Source organism: Dipodomys merriami, unplaced genomic scaffold (assembly GCF_024711535.1).
Source record: "Dipodomys merriami isolate MVZ:Mamm:240054 unplaced genomic scaffold, mDipMer1.0.p SCAF_50, whole genome shotgun sequence".
NCBI classification, from domain to species: Eukaryota; Metazoa; Chordata; class Mammalia; order Rodentia; family Heteromyidae; genus Dipodomys; species Dipodomys merriami.
The window spans coordinates 8404794-8429748 of record NW_027206069.1 but is presented as its reverse complement, the minus strand read 5'-3'; the positions used below and the strand labels follow the sequence as shown (position 1 = coordinate 8429748).

Genomic DNA, 24955 nt, shown 5'->3' with positions numbered 1-24955 from the left:
AGGAGTCTGTTTATTCTACATTAAAAGCAGTCTGTGATCGTATTTTAAGCTTCTAAAGTCTTTAAGGATTTTGCTTCTCACCCTGTAGAATCTTTCAGAGTTCTTAGTCTTCTTCCTGTCCCAGGCATTCTTTTGTAATTCCTTCTCCTGAATCTTTCTTGTGGTACAAGTGCAAAAGCTGAAAATTAAAAAACAAAACAAAACAAAATGCATTACATTTGGGGAAAAGTTTCCTGTCCTAACTCTTTAAAAAAAGCTTAATATGTTTTTTAAAGGAGATTTTAGTCCCATAACAATAATCTTAATTAAATGCTAATGTTTAATTGCTTAGGAGAACACACACACACACACACACACACACACACACACACACACACACACACACACACACACACACACACACACACACACACACACACACACACACACACACACACACACACACACACACACACACACACACAGTATTATACCCAATCAGGATGGAAGGACCTGGAGAATGTTAAGTTAATTGGTTTGTCCATAGAGTAGCTTTAAAGCAAAACATACTGCAATACGTTTTGTTTAGTGTATAGATACAATTCAAATATCAAAATTCATAATTGTATAGGGAAGTCATTGGCATATTCATTTTCTATACTACCAGTACCTCAGGACAGTTAGCTATCTTTCCCCACACCCACAGAGGCCTTCTCTTGCCTTCTCTTGATAATGAAAACCAATGCTATGAAAGAGGACCTCAGGAGGTGAAAAGGAAAGATGAAAAGTTGGCTGCTGGTTCAGACTCTTCTAAGCAGGGCATTCTTAATATTCTTTTTGGTCTAGCCTCTAGACTTCTGGGAAAGAATTTCAGATGGGAATATCATTTGATGATTCCCAAGTAAAGAGAGTTTGGTTGGGGAAATAAGGTTTTTTTTTTCTCTGAATAAACTTCACAAAACATCATAAAATCACAATGCATTATACATTTATTCATGAGCCCTTCTTAAGTTTTTTTCACAAATGAAAACATTTCCTTGCATTGAGACATGAATGGCAAATATAACTGGTTTCATGGATTACTCATTTTCCTTCATTTTTCTCAACCTCACCTATTTATTAAATCTAAAGGCAGTGAGAGAGTTTTACTGTTTCAATGCTGACATTCTTCCCTCCCTGCATGTGGGAAGCGATTGTTGCTATCATTTGGGAACCCCACATACACAGGAAGGGAAATATCAAAGCAGAGCTTCCAAAGTTAATTTTGTTAGTGCTTGTTAACATGTATTCAACATTGGAAAAATAGTGAGCTATATTAGGAAAAACCAGTGTGTTATATTTCCCCACCGAGGAGAAGTTTGTTGAGTGCACTGAGCTTAAAGTAGTTTAAATAGTATTAATTAATAATACTCAGCTATTTTGATTCTCTAAGGGAAAGCATTGTTCTTATACCAGTTCTATAAGATCCACAATTTAGGACTGAAGTTTGACAATTAACATACTGACATATCCATTATGATTCTAAGGACATTTTCAATAGGACAACATCTTATTGTTGGTAATGGGGTTTATCAAGAATATAACATTTAAAGGTGGTACTCTTTGGAGTAACTAAGTTATATAATAAAAGTATAGTTTGACGTAAATCTGATGGCATTTATAACAGATGTAGGCAGGCAGGGGTAACTGGAATGATATCCCATTGGAAAGTATAAGTGGGAAAAGTCAAATACATTACCCACACATTGCACATGCATGTGCGCTCACACACCTACACACACACACACACACCCACACACACACACACAAGGTAAATTAAATCCCTTTAAAAGTGAAAACAGAAGTTATACCAAATCTTAAGATACTTGTTGCTAAGAAATATTACATAACTATTCTGAAATTATTTTTATTATCAATTGTTTTCCCCTGGACATTGGGTAACAGAAGACAAAGGAGATTGAGGTAAATTAGGCACATAGAAAATAAAAAAGCATGTAGTCATTTTCTTACATTGTAACATATTTTTGCACTAAGAATAAATTAAAATTAATGAAAACTTGGTGTAACAAGCATGCTAAACACTAACCAGTTCTTCACATCACTGTAAAACTGTAGGTGTAAGCTCATTAACTAAGAGTTTAGTAATGTTTAATGTACATAGAATAAATGTACAACAAAGTTATTTTCATGTAATGAAACATTTATAATCTGTTATATATTTTGGCTAAATATATAAGTGTAATTTGATAAGCACTTCATAAGTGCTGTAGATATTATAATGTATAGCAATTATCTTTAATGAGAAATAATATAATCTAATTTCAAAAACTTAAACATTTGCATAAGCATTATTTTTATTTTAAAATTAGTAACTTTTCTACCTTATTGTTTTTACTAAAAGTTTTTATTTTGAAATTAAGACTAAATGCAAAACAACATTTTTAGAAGTTATTTTTCCCATTAAAATTTTATTTAACTTTCTAAATTATCTTTCCTTTAGTTCTTAGTGAGTTTTGTTGAATAATGTAAGTAGCAGCAGTAATATATGAGATTTTATTGTATCATGTGCAGCTCTATGGCAGATACTGCTCTCTTAGTCTTTAGAATTTTCAAGGTAATTATATAATAAGCCACTGTTTGTATTCATAAAATAAAATGTTTCCTCCCCTACATGCCAAATTAAAAACTGCACACATAAATACCCATTATCATTAGCTCACAAGCATATGCTATTGACCATCTACTATATCTTATTTTATAGCTTTTCCAATGTAGTTTAGCTAACATTTTAGAAATATGTATTATTTCTAAATTCATATGCCTGTTTAAACTTCATTATCTCAAATGATACTGACAGAATGTCATGAAACAGTATCATAATATACATATAGACATTATTTTGATGCAATAAACATGTGATTTTTAAGACTTTCTTAATAAACTCACATGTTTATTCTTTGCTAAAACATGTTTCTGCAAGTGCCATACCTATATTTTACAAGTTTCTATTTACAGATCAAGAGTTTTGCTAAAAAATGTTCTGTGAAAGCTTCTTCTAATTAGGAATAAGAGCCCTCACTGGTTAGACAAAGCTATTGTTTTCCTTCCAGGAAACATCTCCTTGGCCAAATTGACAAACTGTAAAACATGGGTTTGGCACTGAAACATGCATTTTTATATTTTTGCTCCTTATGAACCAGATAACACATGAGATGCAATGAAACTTCCACAAAGTGAACCTGCTTTATTTGGTATCTCTGAGCACAAAGCTACGTGACTAGCATTAGATTTGTAGACTCTGCTGGCAGCGATTGCATCTTATGTGGGTTGTATCTGGTGTTTTATTATTTGTTTTAGAGTGTCATTTCAATGTAATGTGCTGTTCTTTGTGTCTTTGTTGTCTCTTTTTTTTCTTTGTCCCCCCAACAGCATTTTGTCCCGCACAGGGAAGAAGGAAAACCAAGATGCCTCCAATTTGACAGTGCCCATGACCATGTGTCTTTTTCCTGTGCCATTCCCACTCACCCCATCTCTAAGACCGCAGGTCAGTTCCATCAACCCTACTGTTACTCGCTCCCTCCTTTACAGCGTCCTGCGAGATGCTCCTTCAGAACGTGGCCAGCAAAGTCGTGATGCTCAGTTGTCAGACTACCCTTCTTTGGACTACCAAGGCCTCTACGTGACTTTGGTGACTCTCCTGGATCTAGTTCCTTTACTACAGCATGGCCAACATGGTGAGTATTTGAGATTGGGGAAAAACTTACATGTTTCTTTATGAATGTATACCACGCTGTGGAATTGGGTTGGAGACCGTTGTTACTGTTATACATCTTTTGAAAGAGTTTATTTAGTTTTAGCCTTTCTTACTCTGAAACTTAATTATGGTGCTTCCCTGCCTATTATTACACATTCTTATACTCTGAGGGAGGGTGTTCCAGGGAGCTGGAGGCAGGAGGAAGGATAAACAAGAAGCTCTCTTCTCCCTAGATTAGGTTTATAGTAGGGACTCCTGTTTAAATCACAATTGAGAAAGCTACAATTTTTGAACTTGTCTCTAGAATATGTAAGAGGTGGAGCTTGAAGACTAGGCTCTAAGACAATGACCAGGTCTTTGTATTTTGGGAACAAACCAAAGAATCTCTGTGGGATTCATTTTTCATGTCTTCAAAATCAGGAGGTTGGATAAAAGAACTGTCTGGGCACTCTTCCAAATTGATCTAACAGCCAATAATCACTACAACATTCTACTATACCAAAATGTTATGGTATACAACTTTAGCAGTATTTTAGAACAGGAGCTAGAGAGCATGCTTCTTTTTTTATCTCTTCCCCTTTTCTGCTATATATTTAGTAAATTTCATTATTTTGCTTGTTCAATAAGTTCTAATTCATAAAAAATACAGTAATACTTTTCTGCTTAACTATCAAATATATATTTGGGAGAATCAAATGGAAAATCATACAGTTAATAAAGATTTTTATGTGAAATGCACTTTAAAATATTGTCTTCACTTTAAAACATTGATACTTTGGTTTCTGGAAGTATGATAATCAAAGTTTCATTGTACAGAAAAGCTGAATTTTGGAAAAGTATGGGTGGTGGGCTTATTTTGTCTTTTAATATAGCCAACTCTCCTATGAGAATACTTAATTTATTTAATGTGATGTGTTCCTAATTAAAAATTAAAAAAATTACTTTCATAAAAATGATGAAATAATGACAACTGATTTTCTTTTCTGGTATTTACAGTTTTGTATTATAGTGAGTATAAACGTATAGAAATCTGTAAAATTACTTATCCTGTACTATTATAGCTGTTTTAAGCCTAGGCTGTTTTACAATGATCTCCTAGCTCAGAAAGTGACAAATTTGAATACAAGACGGTCAGAGCTCACTATGGCCATGAGCTTGTTAGTACCTTTCCTTTGTGATGCCAGTCCTGGATTTGCTGTGGACTTTTCTGCCCCTAGGATGGTATACTAGGTTAAGATAAAAATATTCAATTTGGTAAATTACAACCCATCTAATTGCAGTTTCTGTGGACACTGCAGTAAGTTCTAGGAAATGTAATTCCTGTTTTTGCTCTTGTACTTCTTATATAGCTTTTTGTGACTTTACTCTTCCTTCTTGTCTGTTGTGTTTTTATTCTGCATAGCAGAACTTAGAAACAGGGGAAAAACATACCAGTTTGTTCTTTTGAATGTTTTAGAGAAACCAAGCAGCTTTCTTTCTCTAAGAGTAGTCTGAAGAACCTCAGAATCACCTAGGGAGTTTGGAACATGGATTTCTTAAATAAAAATCAGTGTGGTGTGTTTGTAAGATGCTTTCTATGGATGCTTCTTTTACATACTGAGATTGAGAACCACTATGTTATGATTAGGGGCTGTTTCCTCACTCTTGAGTCTGAGTGACCTACAGCAAAGCATGTTAGGCAGTGTTTTTGTCACAGTTCAACGCATGCTCAGATGATTTGGGATAATCATTTTTTGGAGGTCTAAGATTCCTTATATTAAAAAATAATACTCCCAGACCACTTTCAGTGCTAATGTTCTATAATTAGGTTTAAAGGCTCAGAAAAAGTAGCTGAACTGTTTTTTATGCACAGCTTCATGTAATTCTTAGTAAAACACATGTCAATTTTCCATTTCATTGATTTGATCTAAGGGTTGAATGGCCCTGGTTCTGCAGTGTGCTTTGTGGCCACATTGTCAATTGACATGCCTGTTGCATTAGTATATTGATTCTAATGACAATCAGAAGTAATGTTACAAATCAACACAACTCCTCTAAGAAGACAAATCTGCTGTAGAGCAGTGGAGTCCAATATTTTACTATTATAAGGAATTAAAAAATAATAACTCTTCATTGTTAAATCTTGACGGGTGGCTTACATTTTGGGAGATTCAGAAATATCAAAAGGTACATTAATCTAATGGTGTTTGATCTATATGTATTATAAAGCTAAATGGTTATGTTTTTGGAAGTCCTCTATTTTTACTTCTCATGCAGGTAATAATGATGGTAATAGTAATAGCTAATATTGGTGGAGCACACATTATATGTTAAACAAGCTCTTTGTATTTATTTCATTTAAACTCCTAACAACTCTTTTAATGAAGAGAGGTAAGTATTATTCCTATTACTCATTGTAAGATGTGGGTAGATAATTATTAGGAAGTACTTGCATAGTGATGGACAACAGTGTCATATAGTACTAGTGTACAGCTTCTTTTCTTTTAGTACATGATGAATCTGCTACTCTATGGGATTTGCAAAATTACAGTACCTCAGTTGCCAAAGTAGAATCATATATAGGACCACTGAGTTTGGTTGCTAGAGCAGAAATAAGCTGCTCTTATTTCTAATTCTGCCCTTGGCTTTTCTGAAACCTCTAGGGGGCACATAATCTAGTTGATATAAGAATGGACAGGACTTAGGATTCAATTTTGCATGGAAAGCATTTTGAATTTTGGGATTAAGGGGCAATATGAATACCAAATATTATGGCTGATTGATCCAGGATTGAGGAAAAGCTCATGAATTAAAAGTATTAATATATATATATATATATATATATATATATATATTCAATCATCAGTCACTTACTGACCAACTCCTAAAGATAGACTATACTTAGCAGTATATTTTAGAACACTTAGCAGGAAAGGAACAATCATTATTTATGATAATTTAAGCCAGTTCCCTAAGAATTAAAATATACAATTAGTATATTTTTGTTAATGGCAAAATATTCAGTGACTGATTATCTGATTTTGTTTTGTAGATCTTGGGCAGTCAATATTTTATACAACCACATGTTTGCTACCCTTTCTCAATGATGATATTCTGAGTACTTTGCCCTACACGATGATTTCAACGTTAGCTACCTTTCCTCCATTTCTGCACAAGGATATTATTGAATACCTTAGCACATCTTTTCTACCAATGGCTATATGTAAGTTCAATCTTATCTAATACCATATTATTTTAATTTATTATACAAATGGAATTTTTTTAATTATAGGCTCTTGTTTTTTTTAAGATAAGAATGCTCATTTGCTATGACATATGGTATGGTTTAAATTTAGTCCTTTCAGCATTGATATTATGATGTAGATCAAAGAAATGAAAGACAATTATACTTGGTTTGATTGTATAGAATAGGAAGAAAGAGAATAATCTATACTTCATACTCATAAACTATAGTCTCTTATGCCACATTAGAAAGAAGTATAAAGAATGTTTCCTCTAATGTAGAAATTCTCGTTTGCACCTGAAGGCAGTACAATAAGATGGAAAGAACAACAGATAGAGTCAGGATGTAATGATTCTAGTCCCCACCCTGCCCCTGTTTGCCATGTGATTTGGGAGTTCAACTCACATTGTTGAAACCTCACCCACAGACAGATGATCATATCAACTTCCTTCATTGGGGTGTGTGATGAACAATGAGTCAAAATTTAGGAAGTCACTGAAGAAAGCTAAAGCCTGCAGTTCATGTGCAAGGTATAGTTAGAACTGGCCAGGTATGGGTGGCTCCTGCCTCTAATCCCCTCTGCTTAAGAGGCTGAGATCTGGAAGATCATGGTTTGAAACCAGGATGGTTAGCAAAGTCTATAAGATTTCATCTCCAAAATAACCAGCAAAGAGCAGGCTGGAGATATGTTTCAAATTGTGTAGTGCTAGCTGAGCAGGCAGACTGAGCAAGCATGAGGTCTTGACTGGTACTGCCAAAAAAAATTGGATTTTGAATTAATTTGTTTTAGTGAGTAATCTGGAAAACATCGTGGATTTAGGAGTCAAACATATCTAGATTCAAATCATAGCCCTTCCACCTGCTTGTTGTGTGACCTTAGGAAAGTTCCTTAATTGTTCTATCTGTTACCTATAAAGGAGTGAAGTGGTCATGATGATTAAAACCATTAATCTGGAACAATGGTAAAGTGTTGATCCAGTGCCTGGTGTACAATAACTGTTAAGTTTACTCCTCTCCTTCCCTTAATTCTTGTTCTATAAACACATCTTCATTAGTCACATCCAAATCTTACCCATCATTGTTCATTATTTTAATTTTATGTACTTTTAATCTTATTGAAGTTGTTCTTTATCGCCAACTAGTAAACATATATTCTTTCTGAGCTACACTGGCATATTTTACTAACAAGTTTTTGTTTTAGGAATGAAATTGTAATTTTATGTCTTTTCAGCAAATCTGATCTAATTATGTAGCAATCCAGAAAAATAAACAGACTGATCATCATTCCATTCAAGTTACAGAATATGTGTTTTTTTTTTTCCATTTGTCTGGGTAACCTTATAGATATGTACTTGCTTATGGGCATATTCTTAGAATTGTGTAATCTTGTTTTTAGATAAGTAATATTAGATTAAGTAATATTAACTGTTGGGAACAAGCATGGATACTTTTGTTTTTTTTTTTAAGAATAGCAGGTGAGGAGATAAACTTCTTAGTAATTATTCACTGTATTCCTACTTCTTAGGAATAAGGTAAAATTTTGGGAAGGCTATTGAATATAATAAGCTTCTGAAGTTTTTGTTGGTCATGGGGCTTGACCTTTGGGCCTGAGTGCTATCCCTCAGCTCTTAGCTCAAGGCTAGTCCTCTACCACTTGAACCACAGCATCACTTTGTTTTCTGGTGGTTTATTGGAGACAAGAGTTTCACAGCCTTTCCTGCCTGTGCTGGCTTTGAACTGCGATCCTCAGACCTCAGCCTTCTGAGATAGGCATGAGCCACTGATGCCTGGCTGAAGTTATACTTAAGATTGGCCAGGCATTGAAATATCTGAGAATTCATTTCTTCATAGTTGGTCATTAATTTCTACTTAATTAGAAATATAAACCCCAAAACACACATTTTTTATTACTATACACGTGGGTTTTAATTCTACATACCAATTTTTGGGTACAATTCATCTTAGTCACTGTTGCCCCTTCTATTGCCAAACATACCTGTAGTCAAGGTCAATCCTTACTTATGAGGCATTTGAATTTGGCAACTGAGGAGAACAAAATAGTGAGTTGCTTTTAAGAATTTGTGTAGCCGGGCGCTGGTGGCTCACGCCTGTAATCCTAGCTACTCAGGAGGCTGAGATCTGAGGATCGCGGTTCAAAGCCAGCCCAGGCAGGAAAGACCGTGAGACTCCTATCTCCAATAAATCACTAGAAAACCGGAAGTGGCGCTGTAGCTCAAGTAGTAGAGTGCTAGCCTTGAGCTGAAGAGCTGAGGGACAGCGCCCAGGCCCAGAGTTCAAGACCCATGACCGACAAAAAAAAAAAAAAAAAAAAGAATTTGTGTAAATTTTAGTGTTTATTTGTGGAATTACTTGATGTTCATTTAAAAGTGTGAACAATTCAGTCCATATCTCTGAGTCTTAAATTTTTTTCTATCATAAAGGAAGGTTTGGAAAAAAGTCAGTCTCTAAGCTTATTTATGGCTTAATAATTCTAGGTAAAATAACATGAATCTTACTTTCTGTAACAGGCACAAATCTTGAACTAACCCAGTTGTTGATCTGATTTATATGTTTATTTTGTTCTTCTAGGTTTCTTTTTACCTTGGTTTTGACTTTATGTCTCATCATCATTCTGGTAAATCAATAGTAGCCGTTCTTTGTTACTTTTAAGTCTCAGAATAAATTATAGTACCAGCTTTTACAGCCATATTCTATTATGCTAGTCAGGTGCTTCTTTTTTGTGCTTGTTTTACAAAATATATAGACATGGATCCACAGATTCAGGGATCTTGTTCCAGATTGATTATGTGAAAATGAGTTTATGGGAGAATGTGAATCTGGTTATTGTAACCATGGTGTTACTATTTTTGGGGGTAGTTCAGTGTCTAGAAATTCTGACTAAAGTACGACAGGAAAATTTAACTTCAGAATATTTTTATTTCAAGACTGAGATATTAGTATGAAAGATACTGTACTTTGGAAGATACTTGATAGAATCTTTAAGACAGAAATGCAGTTGGGCATGGTGGTTCATACCTATAATCCTAGCTACTTGGGATGTGGAAATCTGGAGGATTGGTTCAAGGCTATTCTGAGCAAAAAGTTAGTGAGAACCCATTTCAACTAATAAGCTGAGTATGGTGGGGTTTTTGCCAGTTATCCCATCAATGTAGGAGAGATAGATAGGAGAATCACAGTCCAGGACAGCATGGGCAAAAATGAGAGACTCTGTCTGAATAAAAGCAAAACCAAACCAAAACAAAATGATCAGAAAGGCTCTGTTTCTTTAATGTGGTGTTTCTAAGATCACTAGTAAAACATGAACATTTTTTCAGGTGTTAAATTATTGTATAACCAATGATAATGTAATTAATGGTAATATCATTGTCTGTATCACCTGGATAATGAAATTGTGAGCTTTGCGGTAGACCTGATGAGATATTGCAGCTCTTTCAGATTGATCTTGCATGTATAGCTACGGGTGCTTCATGCCATCTTTGTTCATAAATGAAACACTTAAAATAACTTCTTAAAAAGTTTGCAGAGCAAGTATCAAATTGTTATAAAATTTCTGTTGACATAGCTTTCTTCTTTAACTTTTTCCATAAATATAACTTCTCCTTATTCCACTTGTATGCAATATATTTTGTTTATAAAAGTATATTAAAAGAATTGAAAAAAACATTTGCATGTCACCATGGAAACCTTTTTCCAATAAAGGATCTGTGGTTTTTGGACTGAATTGAAATGTGGATGTTTGGAAGATGATGCTTTGGTAGAGGAGAAAAAAAAAAAAACCCAGCTTATTCTAAATTGACAGGCTATTCCGATTTACTCCAGCTGACAAAAGCATTTTTCTTAGACAGTCTTTGCTATTTAGCCTAGGCTGGATTCAAGCTCATGATCTCCCTGCTTCTAAACTACATCATTTTTAAAGATATTGATAAAGCTGAAGAATTATGTAGCTTTAAGTAAGGTGTTCTTAGTGTACTCTGCTATCCTGGACTAAGCTGTCGAATCCAGTTTCTTTTCTAATCTAGATATCTCAAAAAGTCACTTACTCTCAAAAAAATAAAGCGTTCATTTGAATCTTTGCACTGACTTAAAAATAATCATCTGTCATGTGCCTGTGTCTCACGCCTTTAATCCTAGCTACTCTACTGTGCTCTGATAATGTAATGTAAGTGTCATAATTTGAAAGCAGCTCAGGTCGGGAAGTCTGTGATACTCTTGTCTCCACTTAAGCACCCAAAATCCAGAGTTAGAGTGGTGCCTCAAGTGGTAGAGTACTAGCTATGAGCCAAAAAGCTCAGAGACAGCTCCTAGGCTCTTAAGTTCAAGCCTCTGGAGTGGCACCAAAAAAAAATCATATGATTCCAGGCTGTTGGCCATGTATCATTTTTGTTTTTGTTACTGCCTGCTATAATATATGATATATAATGTGTTTTTATGGTGTTCTGAAGACTAATACTATGTAGAAAAAATTAAAGGTATTGATAATATTTAAGTAATCTTTAATATAAAAAGGTTTCTGTTGGCTAATGATTGTGTTATACAGTAAGTCTTACTGTAAGAATTTTATTGTTAAATTGTGAAAGAGCTGAACTTTAATCCTCTAGCTGTTGAAAAATCTCATCTTGTCAGATCTTTGTTTCCTTAGTTATGATCCTGTCAATAATCCTAACTTCTCTGGTTTACATTCATGTTTGTTGTGAAGATGGTCTTGACTAGTTTATATATACAAGTCTATATTTGACTAGTCTATATACTAGGATACATGCAAGTGTAGAATGAATCAATGCATGCCACAGACGTATAATTCTACCCCAAATAATTTTAATATTCTGCTGAAATCTCTATATTGTTTTGAAATTTAATCTTTCTAAATATTGTTTCTGGCAAAAGGCCATCTACTAGAGGTTGGACCCTGTATCTCTTAGTTTGTTATATCATAAATAGTTTGTTATATACATGAATAGTCGTTATTATAGCAGGTTTTGTACTAACTCAAGAACACTTCCAGTGTTGGTGGAAGTCCTCCTTCCCTTTTACTCTGTCTCTCTCTGTCTCATGTTACCATGGGTTCAATTCAGGGCCTTGTACTTGCTAAGAGGCCCATTACCAGTTGAGCTACTGTACTTGTCCCTTTTTGTGTTGGTAATTTTTGTGGTAGGGTCTCACTTTATGCCCAGGACAGCCTGGAATGTGATCTTCCCGGTTTTGCTTCCTTTTGTCTCTGGGATGATAGGTACCAGACACTGTATTCAGCCATTGTGCTTCCTTCATAGCTTGGGACATTCGCAGCCATTGGTTGAAATGGAATCCTATTAATTTTCTTAAAATATAAAATTATTTATTGAGCACTGTGTACCATTATTTACAAGAAAGTAAACAATATGCAGTTAGATAATATTCTTATTACCACAAAGTTATTTTCCTGGCTTTTAGAGAACTAGTAATCCAAAACTAGTTGGATAGATTGAGCCTATATATGATGAATGAATTGGAGTAAAGAAAATAAATCCTGTGACCATTTGAGAGAAGGATAATATCAATCCTATGATATGTTCCTATTTTTGTCAATCGTGGGTCTTGAACTCTGGTCCTGAGTATTGTTCCTCAGCTCTTCAACTCAAGGCTAACGTCCTACCCCTTGGGACAGCACCACTTCTGGCTTTTTTTCCTGCTTATGTGGTGCTGAGGAATTGAACCCAGGGCCTTATGCATGCGAGGCAAGCACTCTACCACTGAACCACCTTCCCAGCCCAAGACTTGTGTTTCTTACCATTGAATCCCCAGAGCCCAGAACAATGTTTGGTATGTAGGAAGTCCTGCAGAAAATACTGTAGCAGAAACAAATGACTAGATTAGCAGCTATTAATTCCAGTGATTTGGACTATAATCCAACAATTAAGCTGGCTACACACATGCAAATAATTTGATCTGTTTTATAAACAGCTTTTATTATGCACTTACTTTTTTGGGTGAGTTATATACCATACTACACTTGGAATTAGAAAATATAGGAACATATTATAGGATTGATATTATCCTTCTCTCAAATGGTCACAGGATTTATTTTCTTATCTCCTTTATCTCAAGCACCACATCTTTGAAGATGTCTTTTCTTACCTTCAAAACTAACACAAATACTTCCATCACGTTCTATCTATGGATAGAGGGCATGACAATAGTGAGTGTATGGTAGTACTGTGAAGATAACTGAAAAACTTTTAATTGCATTTCCTGAGCACAATATTAAATATAAGATGTTCTTATTTGTCTATCATATGTATTTTTGTATTTTTATACCCTTATAGGGACTAGGGACAAGCTGCATATCTACTCACATAATGCCTTTTAAACAAGATTCAATAAATGATGTCTGCTTTTTCATGTTTATTAAGTTAGAATGGTGGTTATTTTATTCAGTCTAGTTGATGGCTTTGAAATTGTCTGTTTATGTAAGCACTGGAGCCAATTTCCTGGAGCTTGAGCCAGAAGAACATTTTTGACTTTGTGGCTGGCCAGACTTGAAGGAGAACATGGATTTGTAGGGGTTATAGGGACATCCAAAGGTCACTGAGCCATTTGAGCAGTTTTCCAAGTAGACCTCACCTAAATCTTCTGAGACAGTTGGACATCTCCCATTTTAAAAGGACTTAATTCTCTTAATGGTAATTTTCATTGTTAGAAAATGCTTATTAAAAATTGCACACAAATTTAAACAAAAGTGAAGACACATGTACTCAAAAGAATGATATATATTGATACCTATATGTTCCTTTTTCCCCTGAGTTATTTTTAAAACAAAAGACACAGAAATACTGTACTTGGTATTATTCTTCCCACTTCTGGATACTTTGCTACGCAATTCTTTTTTTAAATTTCTCATCCCTCTAATTTCTCAAAAGGAGATTCAAGGCCAGCTTGAGTCAAAATAAGCTGATGTGCTGATTAATTTAACATGTAGTTTGGCGCTTCTCAAATTAAGTAAGTTATAATTTTTGAATGTGGGACCCCTACAGGCTGAATTGAAAAAGTACCCTGGCTAAAGACTGAGAACAACTGTGTCTTGTTTTTTAGTATTTGTGCTCAATGGTTGTTTCCCTTGATTGACTATACTAATTAATCAACTTTGCCATTAAAAGCAGAATAAGGTAGAAGCTTGCATAGCAAAACCAATTTCATACTAGTGTTTTGGAGCTTGGTACATAGGAGCCTATAAAAAGAAGTTCTAGCTGGACACTGGTGGCTTCTACCTGTAATGCTACCACTCAGAAGGCCGAGATCTGAGGATTGCAGTTTAAAGCCAGCCTGGGTAGGGCAGTCTGTAAGACCCTTTTATCTCCAGTTAACCAGTAAAAAGCTGGAAGAGGAGGTATAGCTCAAGTCATAGAGTGGGCCAGCTCCTAGACCCTGATTTCAAGTCTCAATACACATAACATACACACACACACACACACACACACACGCACACACACACACACGCACACACACACACACACACACACACACACACCAGAGTGTACTTGTGTTCATAGATTTGCCTAATTATTAAGAACATATTTACATTGTGCAGCCAAACTAATATCACTCAATGGTGAGTTAGATGCACTGTGCTACAGTGAGAATATAAACAAACTCAAGTTAAATGGAGCTCCACTATGGATGTATTACATTTAAAAAAAAAACCGTTGTAATAGCCACTGTACATCATGGTGTTGGAAGTTCTTTATATTTCGCTTTCTTTATTCCTCTATTACATGATAGGCCTTTTGTTAGTGTTTTATTTATCATGTGTTTCACTATATCTTACCCTTTGTGGGTATAGGTGAGATACATTTTCCACGTATTGTACTATAATATAGAATAATACAAAGCAGGTTTTGAGGTTATCTGTTTTCAGTCATTGCCCCTGTCAAAGATCTTTCATGTATAGAAGACTGAGAGTTGTCTTTTTGAGAGTCTCATACTACCAGCATGCTATTCTTCTTATGCTTGACAACTTGGCACATAAGCCAGGTTTAAGAAGTTTCTCTTAACTTCATTTATCCCTAAGAAAAGAGAAATTTATTTATATTTGAATCTTTGTGTGTGTGTGTGTGTGTGTGTGTGTGTGTGTGTGTGTGTGTGTGTGTGTGTGTGTGTATGCGGTGCTGGGGGTTGAACTAAGAGCCCTACATTTGTGAGCTCTATCACTTGAACCATACCTCCAGGTTCTTTTGCTGTTATGTTTTTGGGTACCCTCCTTTTTCTAAGGCCATCCCTGGACTGCTGTCCTCCTATCTCTGTGTAATGAGGACACTCATTTAGTACAGGTGTGTGACACCATACCTGGTGTCACACATATTTGAATTTTAATAAAGGTCTACTTATTGTGGGTTTCCTCTCAATTACTGTGTTTGGGCTAATAAAGTGCTCTTTGGAAACTTGGTTTTGAATATATAAATTAATTACCTATTGTACACTATTAAAAAAAGAAAGAAATTTAAAATAGTGTTTGATATTCTTGTGTACAAGGCAATTAAAGATGTTTTCCAAGCAGTATATAAGTGGAAATCAGGATTATGCAGCTATTAGGTGAATTTTGAAGACATAGCTTGATTTTTTGTGATTGAATATGTTGACATAGAATAAAATGTCCAGAAACAACATTATTCACAGATTCAAAAGTGCTTTATTTCAAACAACTTAGATCAATATGAAGATGATAAGCTTGGAAAACTAAAAAAAAAAAAGTGACTCTCATAATAATGAAGACAATGATGATGAAGTTTCATATGAAGGTTTGAATAAAACTATAAAGACATATAAACATAAAATTTAAAAATTAATGCAGTAATTTATAATAGATGATTAAAATTTGTATGTATAATGCATCAAGTTACAGATTATTGTAAGCTTATTTATCTGTGTCTCTAAAATGCATTCATGTTGCATTAAAAATTTAGTTTTACTTTCTTACTAGGACCACCTTCGACTTGACTTTATATTTGGACATAGAGGATTTTATTTTTCTCTCCCATCTAGAAGTAAACATCTTGGGAGTAGAGATCACATCTGAATACAACTTTGATAAAAATCATTACATCATATTCTCGCTTTGCTCCTTTTGCAGTAGATCCTCTGTAGGATTTATACAGTTGTACGCAACTGTGGTTTTATTGGTACAAAACCCCTATTGGCTTAGTTGGGACTTTTTTTTTCTCATGGTCCCATAATATACAAAGTAGCAAGTATATAGACTCATATATAGAGAAATTATGCTGAATCTAATCAAAACCATTTTGGTTTCAGTGGGTTCTTCCAGGAGAGAAGGCGTTCCTGCCCATGTTAATCTTTCTGCATCCTCTATGCTAATGATTGCAATGCAGTACACATCTAATCCAGGTAAGTGGAAATCTGAGTATTTTAGCTAATTCCAAAATCAATCATCAGGCCAAACATACAACAAATAAGCAAAATGTTTCCGTGTGAAAATTTCTCTTCTCGGTGGAATAGACAATGGGAGTTGTTTAGAAAATATAATTTTGAATTAGATTTCCTTGTTTATTATAGTGATCTTGTGTGCTAGTAATATTTTTAGAATGTTACAGGATAAATTTTAGAACACTAAAGGGAAATTGATTGGTTATAACTATGTAGAAATAATTAAATTAGAAATATAAAAATAATTTCTTGTTCTAACATAACTACTATTAATAATGTGGCAAATTTCTTCCTCTAATGTCACAGAAATGTCACAAACATCCTTTTACTGCATTTCTGATTATTTCCATAGAATAAATTAATGAAAGAGATTCCTGGTTTAAAGGGGTTAAAAAAATGTCAATATTCTCACTAGTTGTATATGATGTCTTATTGTGACCTGTCATTTATTATTACCATAAAATTTGTATAGAGTTAAATAGATGAAAGATAATAAGCCATTTTGGTTTTTGTGTCACTATTTTGGACAGGTTTTTCCATGATTTATTGTCTGATTTCTATTTAATAATGTAACTGCATTTAAGCTTTGGGGACATGACCTAAAAAGCTTTTGTTCAAGTCAAAGGCAAAGCTATGAATTCTGTTTTTATTTTCACTGATGTTTATTTGGAAAGTGAGCAAATTTCATGAAACTTTTTAGCCTTCTATCCAAGTAGAATAATAATGAAGTTTTACTCAGAGTGAGGAAAAATTGTCTCTTCACGTCAAATCTTAATGCATCTTACTCTAGAGTATTGTCCTTATGTTTGTCTCTCTTCTTTTTCTCCTTCTCTTTCTTTTTCTCTTTCTCTCTCTCTTTCTCTTAATCTCTTTCTCTTAATCTCTCTCTCTCTCTCTCTCTCTGTCTCTTTCTCTCTCTCTTTCTTCCTTTTTTAAATTTTGGCTTGCCATGTTTCCCAACTGGCCTACAACTCCTGAAGTCAAAGGATTCTTCCTCCTCAGCCTTCTGAGTCACTGGGACCAAGGCATGCAAAACCACGCTGGCTTTTATACTTTATTTTGGTCTGTTTGTGCTACCATAACAAACACAATATAATCCACGTGGTTCAAAAACAGCAATAATTTATATCTCACAGTTCTAGAGGCTAGGAGCTCCATGATCAAAGGGATGGCAGATTCAGTATTCAGTGATGTTTGTTCTGTTTCTTCTCATGCTGGAAAGGGGAAAGGAGTCCTCTGGGGCTTGTTTTATAAGGGCACTAATCCTAGTCATAAGGGCTCTGACTTCATGAGTTGATTACCTTCTAAAGGCCTTACCTGAACACCATGATATTGATTATTAAAAGCTAGCTTGATTTTTTGGGAGGGGGTAAAATTATTCAATAGGTTGCATTCCGTCCCCCAAAGTTCACATCCTTTTCACATCTGAAATACATTCATTCAATTCTGAAAACCTTACATTAATTCATTCTGAAGATGAGTTTCTAGACCCTATTTCTAAACCTCAGGAGTCCTGAGTTAGGTCTAAGCACTTGTCCCCATCTGCCAAATAAAGAGTTATGGTGAAGGACAGAGAAAGGAGATTTATTATATGGCAGCCGTGGGAAGGCAGCACTTCAGTATATCTTCAGCATCTTCAAGGTACAGACATAAGCTTCAGGTTAAATAGGAACAACTGGGACAGTTGTGAAAAGGTATAGTTAAAACAGTTCCCCAAACACAGATATGACCTGGTTGATGGTTGGTTTAGTTTGTTCTTGGAAGAATTCTGGAGAAGTTGTTATTGTCTTTACCATTGCAATGGAACAGGAACAAGGTGCCTGTCAGACAGTCTCAGGAGCTTTTGGTTGTTTTTATTAAGATGCTAAGATGGCGTTTCTTGTTTGAGGGGCAGTTTGTCTTTCATCACAAGGTACTTCCCAGAGACTTATTCTTCATGGAGCTGAAGGTTGTGGTAAAATTATGGAGACAAGGAGCACCTCAGATCAAAGGGCCCAGATGCAAAGTGAAGGGAATTTTGAGTGTTCAGCTTTTAGTTAATTTATAAGCCCCAGCAAACCCATCTTTTAGGTTACCTCTTACAATCCCAGTTTTTGAACTTCTCTAAAGAATATTCTCCAAATAATCTGATTTCATCACTCACAAATTCTGCCTTCTACCAAACATTAGGACATGAACATAATTCTCCAAGTTATCTGCCATTTTATAACAAGATGGGCCAACCCCCAGTTTCCAATAACATACTCCTCTTTTCTGACACCTCTTTTTTTTTTTTGTTCATTTTTCCACTCACTGTTCAGGATCTCTTATGCAATCTTTAAGAAGAGTAGGATTTTTCTCTACAGTTCTTTTGGTTGACCCAGTGAGAGAGGATGAATTTGTCAAGGAGGTAGAGAGCTTGTGTCTGTCTAACAAGAGCCTTAAACTACAAACACATTTGTGGTTTGCTTAACAGGAAGTCTTAAAGATAGGTCAACTATCGGGGGACTGAGATAGTATCTTTGTGCTTCCCTTGGACTTACCCTCATGTTTGTACAATGACTGTCACACTGGACATAATTATATCTCCATACTACCACGTCCCAAACCAGAATCAATCAGAGTCATTACAGAAAGTTCTGCTGGTACACTTCTTTTCCTTTTCTTCAGAGAGAAAAAAAAATGTTTCAAAATCTCTCAAAGATATTCTCTCTTGTGTTCACTGGCCAGTACTGAGTCCCACTCCTCATTACAAGGTGGGGCAGAAGTGTGTGGGGGAAGTCTGGGGAAGCCTGTATATGGCAGATGTCTAGGAAGAATGGGTATTGATAGCAGTTAGGTAGCGAGAGTGCTAAAAGGTGATCATGTCATGTCAGGAAGCCAGGAAAAGAGAGTGATTAAAAATGGACAGTGGTCAGCATATTAAACACTGTCAAGTAAAATGCAAACTGAAAAATTAGTTGAATGTCCCAGTCATTCACTGGTGGTCACTGATGACTAAAGTGAGGCCAATTTCAATGTAATGAAAGAGCTGAAAGTTTCAAGTAGATATGTATTTAATTAAGACGACAGAATCTTCCTTCCATATATGAATCTAGGCAAATCAAGGAAGCTTTGATTTTGTGTGGCTTAAAAAAAGTTCCTGTATAAGATGGAGTTGATAATCAACTGATAAAATCCCCACTATAACCCTATCAGTCTGTCACTGCTTACTTGTTCAGCTTTAGGAAAGAAGAGAAGCTAAGCCTCAGTTTCCTAATTGTAACATGGCTTTGAGATAATGCAAATCAAGCCCTTAGCACAATACTTGGCACATGATGGTACCTAATAAATATGAGCTTTCATTATGATACCACTTGGCTAAGTTTTTTCCCCCCTATGTGGTTCTTGATTGTGTTGATGCAGTTTAAATTATGGAGGTATGCTTACTAGAAACTTTTCTTAATATAATTTTCTTTTCTTTTCTTTTCTTTTTGGTCATGGGGCTTGAACTCTGGGCCTGGGCACAGTCCCTCAGCTCTTCAGCTCAAGGCGAGTGCTCTGCCACTTGAGCCACAGCGCCACTTCTGGTTTTCTGAGTGGTTTATTGGAGATAAGAGTCTCATGGACTTTCCTGCCTGGGCTGGCTTTGAACCATGATCCTGAGTAGCTAGGATTACAGGCCTGAGCCACCAACGACTAGCTCTTAATATATTCTTTATCAATTCCATGTAAAAATTCTTCTTTAGGATCTTGAAATAAAGCTTGGTAAAGCCCAATATTTATATAATTTTTAAAGTATGAATATACAGAGGTAAGTAATTTCTAAATCAATAATTGGAATGAAAAGTCAAACTATAGTAGTTTATCATGTCTCAAAAGATGATTGGTATTTGTATTTTATGTACAAATTACATTTTCTCCCTTACAGTGTATCATTGTCAATTATTGGAATGCCTCATGAAATATAAACAAGAAGTCTGGAAAGTAAGTTTTGAGTCATATTCAACCCCATATTATTAACTGATGCTTTGCAGGCAGAGGTTCTTACCTCTGAGCCATGCCTCCAGCCCTGTGTTCTTTTTGTTGTTGTTGTTACTATTATTCTTTTTATTATTATTAGTCTTGGTCCTGGGGCTTGAACTCAGGGCCTGAGCATTGTTCTTAAGCTAGTATTTTACCATTTGAACCACAGCTCTACTTCTGTTTTTTTTTTTTTTGTGTGTGTATGTGTGTGTTGTTGTTGTTGTTGTTGTTGTTGTTTTGCTGGTTAATTGGAGATAAGAGTCTCATATACTTTCCTGCTTAGACTGGCTTTGAACTGAGATCCTCCTGAGATCTCAGCCTCCTACAGATGTGAGCTTGGCTGGTGCTTGGCTCTTTTTGTTATTTTTGAGATAAGGACTCATGCATTGAGGCCATATGCCTATTTTAGGCTTCCTATTTATAACTAGAATAAAAGCTGTGTGCCATCAAGTTCAACTCTCTATTCAGAATGGGGTCTGTGAACTTTTCTGCCTAAATGCCCTCATACTTTGGTCTTCTCAATCTTAGTTTCTTAAGTAGCTAGGAATATAAACATGAGCTATCAGGACCCAGCAGGGAAATATTGTTTGTTTTGTTTAAAAAAACATTAGTAATTAGCATGGTGGTCTATGCTATTCCAAAAACTTGCTCTAATTTTAATCTTTTTTTTTCCTTTTGTGGTACTAGAGATTGGATGCAGGACCTCACACTTGGTAGGCAAGCAAGCCTCTACCACCTTGAGCTGTGCCTCCAACCCTAATATGAATCTGATTAGAGAAGAATTTGATTAAAGATAGTGTACTTTTGAACTCTCCCTTTGCAATAGGACCCATAAACAAATAATAACAATAATGTTTTAATGTGATCTAGTCTGTGAGGCTTACCTGCATGATGAGATTCTGGGAAATTACCCAACTCAGTGTCTCCATTAGAATTTTCACTGCTTTGGTAGTATTGAAAGAATTTATCTTTATTTGTATTTGATGATGCTTAAATCCAAACATGCTTCCTATTTCCTTCAGGATCTTTTGTATGTGATTGCCTATGGGCCTTCGCAAGTAAAACCTCCAGCTGTGCAAATGCTTTTCCACTACTGGCCCAATTTAAAACCTCCTGGTGCAATAAGCGAGTACAGGGGATTACAGTACACAGGTAAGGAGACAAGAGCACTGTGATATCCTATCTTTCTCTGGTGCCACTTGTGCCTCACCTACCTTGAAAAGAAAATCTTGCTAGGCTTTGTTTACTGTGCTTTTAGGCATTGCCATAAATCTTTCTGAAACTAGATAGTTTAAAATAAATTAATTGGTTGGGTATTGAGGTTCTAGCTAGACTTGGGAGGCTAAGAGTAGTTACTTGAGCCCAAGAATTTGGGCCAGCTGGGGTAACAAAATGAGAGACCTCCCCTTATTTCTTAAAGAAACTGATTAACCGAAACAAATTTTGTAAGTATTTTTTGGCATGATAGATTATTGCCTAGATGAATCTCAGTCTCATTTGGATTTAGACTTAGCTATTATTAATCACTAAAGCACGAGTGATAAGAGTAATGCTCTAGATTTAGTAATGCTGTAGATTTGCTGTTTAATTAGCAATAACCCCCCAGGTAGCTAATTCTGTTCTGGTAAAACAAAAACAAAAACAAAAGCTTGTCAGTATCATCAATATTAATCCAGATAACTTAGCCTATTTGGAAGAGTCAACAATTGATGAGACTTGGTGTAACTAATCATGAGAAGTGAACATTGACTTTAAATATGACAGAGCTGGTGAGGTGTGCATGCCTGTGATTCAGCACTCATGAGGCTGAGATAAAAGGATCACACATTCAAGGGTAGTATAAGGAAAAATATACCCTGGCTGATGAAGTTTCTAAATAGTCTTGTCTGCCTCCAGCTCTTTAATTGTATGGATAGTTTTCTGAAAATGAGAAGGTAGGTATTTTTTACAAGTCATCCTTTACTCAGGTTATTATGAGTTGTTTTGAAAATGGACTGATTATTGGCATTTCTCACTATTATAAAAGTGATTTGAGGTAGTGTTTAAGGGGATTTAACTTATTTCAGTGATCAGATTTATTTCCTTTTTTTTGGGGGGGGGGTCTGGTTGTGGGGCCTGAACTCTGGCCCTGGGAGCTGTCTCTTAGCTCTTCAGCTCAAGGGTAGCACTCTATCACTTGAGCCACAGCGCCACTTCCAGCTTTTTTTCTTTTTGCTTATGTGGTGCTGAGGAATCGAACCCAGGGCCTCATGCATGCATGGCAAGCACTCTAAGCACTCTACCACTAAGCCACCTTCCCAGCCCCAGATTTATATTCCTAATGAAAGATTTAAAAACCAAATGTTAGAGATATTAATAACTATTGTCTGGGCTTTGATAGTCCTTGGTAGGCTTATTCTACCTGGGATAATAAGAGGGGTCAGTAATAGTAATAAAACATGAAGGTAAATAGTAAGCACATTTCTTCCTCCTCCTCCTCCTCCTCCTCCTCCTCTTCTTCTGCTTCTTCTTCTGCTTCTTCTTCTGCTTCTTCTTCTGCTTCTTCTTCTTCTGCTGCTGCTTCTTCTGCTTCTGCTTCTGCTGCTGCTTCTTCTGCTGCTGCTTCCTCCTCCTCCTCCTCCTTCTCCTCCTCCTCTTCTTCTGCTTCTTCTTCTGCTTCTTCTTCTGCTTCTTCTTCTTCTGCTTCTGCTTCTTCTGCTGCTGCTTCCTCCTCCTCCTCCTCCTCCTCCTCCTCCTCCTCCTCCTCCTCCTCCTCCTCCTCCTCCTCCCCCCTCCTCCTCCTCCTCCTCCTCCTCTTCTGCTGCTGCTTCTTCTGCTTCTGCTTCTGCTTCTTCTTCTGCTGCTGCTTCTTCTGCTTCTGCTGCTGCTTCTTCTGCTGCTTCCTCCTCCTCCTCCTCCTCCTCCTCCTCCTCCTCCTCCTCCTCCTCCTCCTCCTCCTCCTCCTCCTCCTCCTCCTCCTCCTCCTCCTCCTCCTCCTCCTCCTCCTCCTCCTCCTCCTCCTCCTCCTCCTCCTCCTCCTCCTCCTCCTCCTCCCTCTTCCTCTTCTTTTTGGTCTTGGGGCCTGAACACTGGGCTTGAGCACTGTCCCTCAGCTCTTCATTTCATGGCTAGTGCTTTACCACTTGAGCCACAGCACCACTTCCAGCTTTCTTTGCTTATGTGGTACTGAGGAATGGAACCCAGGGCTTCATGCATGCAAGGCAAGCACTCTACCACTGGGACTGAGTCACCTTCCCAGCCCATAAGCACATTTCTTAAAGTTGGAAACAGTTATTGTTGGTGTTTTATGTTACTAATAATAGAAAATGTTTCAGTACTGCCAAGTGAATAATTTGAATGTAAAATCCCCCCAAATGTTGGATATATCTATAGAATAAAATATGAAACCATTGAAGGCTTTGGTAATAATAATTTCTAATTAGGTTTCTCAAGTAAGCATTCATATGATGATACTTGCTTGAATGGACAATAAATGAAATGAAAAATTTTAATTGGATAAATATTTGATGATTTTCCTGGCAGTGTACTTTTTGTTGATGATACAGGAACTAACACAAAAGTGGGAGTTTAATACAATCTAGATATGAGAATTAATTGTATTCAAATACTTATAGTGTGTCTACTAGGCATTATTCTGGACACTGATAGGCAGAACATTGAATAAAACAAACTAAAATTAATATAATGGAGCTTACATTCTAGTTGTGGAGGAAACACTCAGAAACTCTCACCAATAGTGGTAGTAAGTTCTAAGGTAGAGCAAATACAGAGCTGTGGAAACACACAGAAGGGTCTCCAACTTTACTTTGATAGTAGGAAAAATTTGAAAAGGGAGATTTGTTAAGGCGTGTTCTTGAATAAGTGACTCTTGAACTGATACTTAAAGTTTTGACATCTACATACTGGATAACAGATGGGAAGGAATCATAAATGGACAAAATACAAGTCTGAGGTATAAAGAACTTCAAGGAGACAAAACACAGCTTAATAGTATTTAGGAACTAGAAAATCTAAATGCGGCAAGGCAGTGGAGTGAAGGCAGAAAAAAGACTCATAGAGCCTGTGAATGAGTTTGGATTTTTTTTCCCTAATAATAAAGGGAAACAAGTCATTGGCTGTGATTTTGGAGAAGAGCTCCCCAGACCAGCACACTAACATCCACTTCCCTTTGAACCATAGTCCTAGGAAGGATCACCCAAATCTGTGTTCACGAAAATTAGCTCAATGATTAGATGGTTTCAACTCTTTTATAGTCTATCTGATCAAGATGTGGCCATCTAAAGGCATCCTTAGCCATCATGTATTGAGGCTTCCATTTGTTGACAACCTCCCTCTCCTCCCCCCCCTCCCCCGAGTTAGTATACAACTTCTGCAGATCACTTTAGGCTCTGGATGTATGTAGCTCTCTTAGAACTCCCATTCAAGTAGATTATGACAGTCTATGCAGGAAACAAAAGATATGGAGAAAACTTAATTATTTTGGTCTTTATATTACTATTTATTCAGTACTAGCTGCTTGTCAGACATTGTTCTAGCTGCCATTATCTTTCTAATATTTTAATTTCCTAATAGAACACAATTCA

The 24955-nt window shown here is 36.0% G+C and overlaps 1 protein-coding gene across 8 annotated transcripts in view; it reads left to right on the top strand.

The window, feature by feature from the left end:
- The window catches only part of Unc79 (unc-79 homolog, NALCN channel complex subunit), a 238323-nt gene that overhangs the window by 48245 nt on the left and 165123 nt on the right, over positions 1 to 24955 (top strand). For 6 of the 8 annotated variants that reach the window (XM_069997680.1, XM_069997679.1, XM_069997675.1 and 3 more), the window contains exons 3-7: positions 3409 to 3713; positions 6765 to 6935; positions 16257 to 16349; positions 20278 to 20333; positions 21395 to 21524. In XM_069997680.1, the coding sequence (XP_069853781.1) occupies positions 3409 to 3713; positions 6765 to 6935; positions 16257 to 16349; positions 20278 to 20333; positions 21395 to 21524 (755 nt within the window). The remainder of the gene's footprint in view (positions 1 to 3408; positions 3714 to 6764; positions 6936 to 16256; positions 16350 to 20277; positions 20334 to 21394; positions 21525 to 24955) is intronic. The other 2 variants (XM_069997681.1, XM_069997678.1) reach the window with 1 other exon arrangement.